Genomic DNA, 5304 nt, shown 5'->3' with positions numbered 1-5304 from the left:
GAGGAGGGACAGCTTCTCCGAGCCCCGAACCCTCAGCAGAGATTTCCTTTCCCGGGTGCCCCCAGAGGCCGAGGCTGGTGGGTGGGAGAAAGAAAAAGGAGGGAGGGAGAAAGAGGCAGCCCAGCCAGATACAGGCTAGACTGTTAACCCTCGGGTGCCCATTCAGATCCTCCTCTGAGGCCCCAGGGGCAGGGCATCTTCAAAGTTGGCTGCACGGTCCTCACACAGATGCCTGAAAGAGCTCCAAAAGCCAGGCAGTCCCGGAGGCTAAGCATTCCCCCCCTCCCCCAGCCCCAGCCCTCCTGCCCTTAATCATCATTGTCTTGAAGTGCCTGCACAAGGATGTCTTCCTGAGCACCCTTCCCCCTGCTCCCCTCTCCCCGGGATGGAGCCATGCTGTGCCTTCCCTTCAGGTCCTTGTTCCCTCTCTGCCACCAAGTTCTCCCCATCTTTCCAGGCCCCCTGAGGCCCCTCCTCCCTGCAGCCTCCCTGGTAGCCCAGCCAGGGCCTCTTCTCCCGGGTGAGAGCTGGCGAACATTGAGCTTTTAGTTATATGTAAATCAGCGTGTCCCTGTGGGCTGTTTCATAGCCTCCTTGTGTTTTTCCAATGCGCTGTTTGTTGGCAGCATTTGTCTTATCCTCTGGGTTACTGAGGCAGAGCCCAGAGCCTAGGAAGGTGCCAGCCCTCACCCCACCCTAGCAGCATTTCTCTGAATCTGGGGGAGACTTAGGGCGGGGGGGGGGCTTAAGGGGTGAGGGTGAGGGTGAGGGAGAGAGGAAAGAAGGGGAATGACAGGGTGTCAGGTGCCAGTTCTCTGACTTCACTCTGGGGGTGAGCAGTTACTGGGTTCAAAGAGAGGAGAGAGCTCAGAAAACATCCTGGCCGTGGTAAGAGCTGGCTGGCTGGCTGGCCGTACAGCCTGATGGGGCTCCGCTAGGCAGGTGTCAGCCAGGGCGAACTGACTAGTGCTGGCATTGCCGCTACCACCGGTTGATTTTGACAACCAGACACGGAGGGCTCCAAAGGTCTCTAGCACGGGACAGGTTCCCAGCGAAACTGAGTTTGTTTCCAGTAGCAGAGCCAGACCTGTGTGGGACCAGGTGGGAGGAAGGGCTGGGCCCAAGGGATCTGTCTCTGGCTCACAGTCTGGAAGCCAGTGCCGGTACATGAACTTGAGAGGAGTGGGCAGCTCCTAAGATGCCTGGCCCCATGTTTGATGTTGCAAGAACAGGAAAATGGGTAGAAGCAAGTCCTGCATTCAAGGAGTTTCTTGTGAAACTGGAATTTAGGCTGGTAGGCGCCTTTCCAGGTCCTCATTACAGTTCAATGTGTAGTCAGGCTTGGCCTGGGTAAATCTGGGAAGGCTTCTTGGAGGAGACGACACTCAGGTTGTCATCGAGGGAGAGCAAGGTTGTGCTGGAGCTGTTAGGCAATCCCCAGAAAGCTGAATTTGGGGAACGCTGCATCCTGGGGTGAGGGATAGCTGTAGCCTTGTAGGTGTGAGGGTATGGGGGCCCTTGGGGAGAGTAAGAGCTGAGGAGAAATGGTGCTCTCTCTCACAGACATGGCTGGGCCCCCGGCTACTGCTGGTCTGTCTCCTGGTGAGCAGGAGTATTACCGAGGAGGAGTCGAAGCACTGTAGCCACATGATCGGGGACGGACACCTGCAGCTCCTGCAGCAGATGGTGAGTGTGTGGCCAAGCCTATCCTACCTTCTCCCCAGGGGGAAACTGAGGCAAGAGTCAGGGAGAAGGTCAAAGAGACGGGTGGCAGGCGGAGAAATAGGGCTGTGCAGGACATGGCTCCCCTGATGCTCCCCTCATTGACCTTCTGAAGGTCAGGGCTTCTGCCCGCCCTGCAGGCACGGGCACGGTGGGCCCCCAGCTGGTTGCCTGGGAAAAGGATTGCCTGGAATGTCAATCACGGATTCTCCATGTGGAGCCTGCTGTCTGTCCCTCAATGGGAGGCTTCTCTGAGGAGCCAGCCCAGTCTGCCTGCTGTGTCCAGATGTTGCCGCTAGCTCCCAATTGGGACGCCAGCCTGGCACCAGGGCCTCCCCAGATTTGGAGCGGAGGCTCCGGCCTAACTCCCAGCCCTCCGCCCTCGTAGCCCTGGCTCCTGCTCGAGCCCTGCATTCAAGGAGTTTCTTGTGAAACGGGCTAGGATGGCCGGCTCGCCCTGGCCCTGAAGGAGCCTGTGCCTCCTGGCCGGGCCAGCAGCGTCATCAACAATTCCCAGCGTGGTTCAGCCAAGCAGAATCGTTTGCTGTCATGGCCACTGTTCTGCTCAGAAGAGAGTTTACCATCCCTCTGGCCAGCCAGGCAGGGTGGGGCACCACTGGTGAAGGCCAGCTCCCGGGCTCTGAGCTTGGGGCCTGCAGGCTGGGCCTCCTGCCTCTTTTCCTCCTGCATGTCGCTGCCACAGAAACCCCGGGGAGACCGGGAGCTACTGTCTGAGGCTTAGAATCACAGAACCATTGCTGGGGGGTGGAGAGGTGGAGGGGGTGGGGCACAGCAGGGGTTTCCAGGGCATTTAACCCCAGCTCCTACAGATCCTGAATCCCCAGAACTTGCCTAGCCTCTGCTTGAATTCCTGCCATGACAGGGAGCTCACTACCGCCCCCGGGAGCTTATGTCATGGAGGGGGAAGTAGAAGGAAGAGACTTCTTATCCTTTGCCAGCCCTCCCTTGGGCACGTGGGAGGCACAGGTCTGCCCCTATCTTCTTTCCAGGTGTGGTTGGGGGAAGGTGGATGAGGCTTAAACCCCGATCCACCCAGAAACTCTAGTCCCCATTTTTAGGCGAGCTCAGCCGAGCTGCGGATACCCTGCCACCACTGGCCGCTCTCTCTTACAGATTGACAGTCAGATGGAGACCTCGTGCAAAATCCCCTTTCAGTTTGTGAATGAGGACCAGTTGGTGAGTGGCTACTTACAGGACCCAGCGGGTATGCCCTCCTCGGGGTGGGTAGAGTGGGAGCGTGAGGGCTGGAGAAATCCTAGAGCTGGGCAGGGTGAGGTGTGAGGATCCCTGGGGGCCCAAGTCTGGGGTCCAGGGCAGGGCAGGGTGAGGGGCTCAAGTCCCCTGCTGCTCCCTTTCCTGACCCGGCACATGCCAACGTCTTCCTGTGGCCCAGGCACTTTTCTAATTTAATCTTGATGGAACCGTGGTGTGGCACACAAGTCTTGTTTATGGTCCCCAGAGAGATGAAGGGAGCACAGCTAGTGAGCGGTGGAGGTCTGATCTGCACCCGGGCAGGCCAGCTCTGGGGCAAACAAACGTTTCTGGCACAGGCTTTGCTTATGGAAGGCACCTTCGTCTAGCAGACAGACCAGCAGCCAGGGGATCGGTCCAGCCCTTTCCCTCTTCCTCCTACCCCACCCCCCAACCAGACACCAAGTGATGCTGGGTTGGCCTCCCCATCAGTTGCTTGGACAATTTCAAGTACTTCCCAAATGTCCTCACGGCTGTCAGTGCACCCCTCATCCCGCCACTAAGGGGAGCTCTCGGAACCCTAACCTGCTACTTCCTCTTCCCCCCTCCAAACTTGTCAGGGCCCCCCTGATCCAGAAGAAGCCTCGGTTGCTTAGCCTGGGGTTTATTAGCACCAGGCCCCACCCACTACCCCCATCCCTTGCTCCTTCCTTCCCACAAGCCTGTGATGCCTGGCCAACGCCCCCACCTCAGCCCCTTCCCGAGTTTGTTCATCTCTGTGCCCCATGCCTAGTCGCCGCGATGCCCACAAGTTGTCTCCATCTCTGAGTTTCTCCACACCTGACCCATGTATACTTCTGCTAGATCGGGAGGCCACCTCCCAGTGCAAAGAACACCCTCTGTATTCCATTCATGGGGTGCCAGGAATGCTCCTTCCAGAAAGTCAACACTCTCTCTAATCAGAACCCACATTCCCTCCCTGCACCCCAGCCCCCAGGTGCCAGATCCCAAAGAGCGAGAGTGAAAGGCCAGCTGAGGGCAGCAGCATGCTCCTTAGCACGAGTGGTGTGGCCTCTCCACCCCGGGTTGGGTGGGTTGGGTCGGGATCGGGATGGGGGTGGGGCAGGCTGCAGCCCTCCATCTACTGGGGTGGGCGCATCTGCCAGACCATCAACTCCAGGTTCTCCTTTCTCAGCAAGACCACGTGTGTTACATTAAGAAAGCCTTTTTCTTGGCACAAGACATCCTGGAGAACACCATCAGCTTCAAGGACAACACCTCCAACGCCATCGCCCTGGTGAAGCTCCAGGAGCTCTCCGTGGGGCTGGAGGACTGCTTCCCCCCGGTCCACGAAGAGCAGGAAACGGTAGGAGGCCCTGGAGCCCGAGCCCTGGGTCAGGGCAGGGGACGGCTGTGGTGGTCCCCGCCATCTGACATGCGTAGAGCAATCACTTCCCTCACGCATCCCACTGCTCGCGCTCTCTCGTTCATTGCTCCATCCACACACCTTTGCTAAGGACTGACTGTGTGGGAGGCGCAGTGCTAGGCCCCGACCGTGTCTCCAAGAACAAGAACTACCTGGTTCTAAACCTCGTGGAGCGTGCAGTCAAGTGAGATTGGCAGCCATTAAACAGTAACAAGCAAAACCCTTCCTCCATCCCACAAGTAGTTAACGAGTGCCTACTGTGTGCCACGCACTGTTCTAGAAACCAGGAAACCAAAGACGGGCAGAAATCCCACGTTTGCGGAGCTTCCATTTGGGGGTGGTGAGACAGTTCACAAAATACAGGTCGAACATGCGGCACGTCGGATGGCGGGAGCTGCGTGGCTGGAGAGAAAAGCAGGGGAGGGAAGACCTGCAGGAGTGAGGGGGGCCGTGAAGGAGAGAGAAACAGGACTCATTTAAGAGGGTGAGGAGGAAGAGCCAGGGAAGACTTTGAGGAAGAAAGTAATTTTTTGAGGCCCAATGGTGGGTAAGTTAGGAAGCGACGAGGCTGGTCAGAGCATTCCAGAACCGAGAATGGTATGCAGGAGCCCTGAGGTGAGGAGTAGCAGCCTGCACATTCGGGACCCATGCAGCATGGCCCGGCGTGGAAGTGAAGGGCGGGGAGGATCGCTGGGGTCCTGACCGGGTGGGATTTGGCCTAAAGAGCGAGGCAGCGTGGTGAGCCGGCCTGTGACCGGACCTAATTGGTGTTGTGAGACCTTTCTGGTTGCTGTGCAGAGAAGGGGCTGTGGGAGCAGGTTTGGAGGCTGGGAGACCAGCAGGAGGCCCAAGTCCCAGCCCGAGACGGGATTTGGCCATGTGGAGGTCAGTGTCACTGGCTGGTGCCAGATCAGGGTGAACAGAGGGGACCTCGCTCCAAAAAA

At 58.3% G+C, this 5304-nt stretch overlaps 1 protein-coding gene across 1 annotated transcript in view; it reads left to right on the top strand.

Annotated features, from left to right (window-relative positions):
* Window positions 1-1455: 1455 nt before the first annotated feature.
* Window positions 1456-5304, top strand: part of CSF1 (colony stimulating factor 1) — a gene marked incomplete at its 5' end in the record, with an annotated part of 14476 nt that continues 10627 nt past the window's right edge. Inside the window, 3 exons of the mRNA XM_023757082.1 lie at window positions 1456-1686; window positions 2857-2919; window positions 4130-4300. Coding sequence (XP_023612850.1) covers window positions 1456-1686; window positions 2857-2919; window positions 4130-4300 — 465 coding nt within the window. The remainder of the gene's footprint in view (window positions 1687-2856; window positions 2920-4129; window positions 4301-5304) is intronic.

The sequence above is a fragment of the Myotis lucifugus genome, unplaced genomic scaffold, assembly GCF_000147115.1.
Source record: "Myotis lucifugus unplaced genomic scaffold, Myoluc2.0 scaffold_101, whole genome shotgun sequence".
NCBI classification, from domain to species: domain Eukaryota; kingdom Metazoa; phylum Chordata; class Mammalia; order Chiroptera; family Vespertilionidae; genus Myotis; species Myotis lucifugus.
Note: the sequence above shows the minus strand (reverse complement) of the source record. Positions and strands in the feature narration are given on the sequence as shown.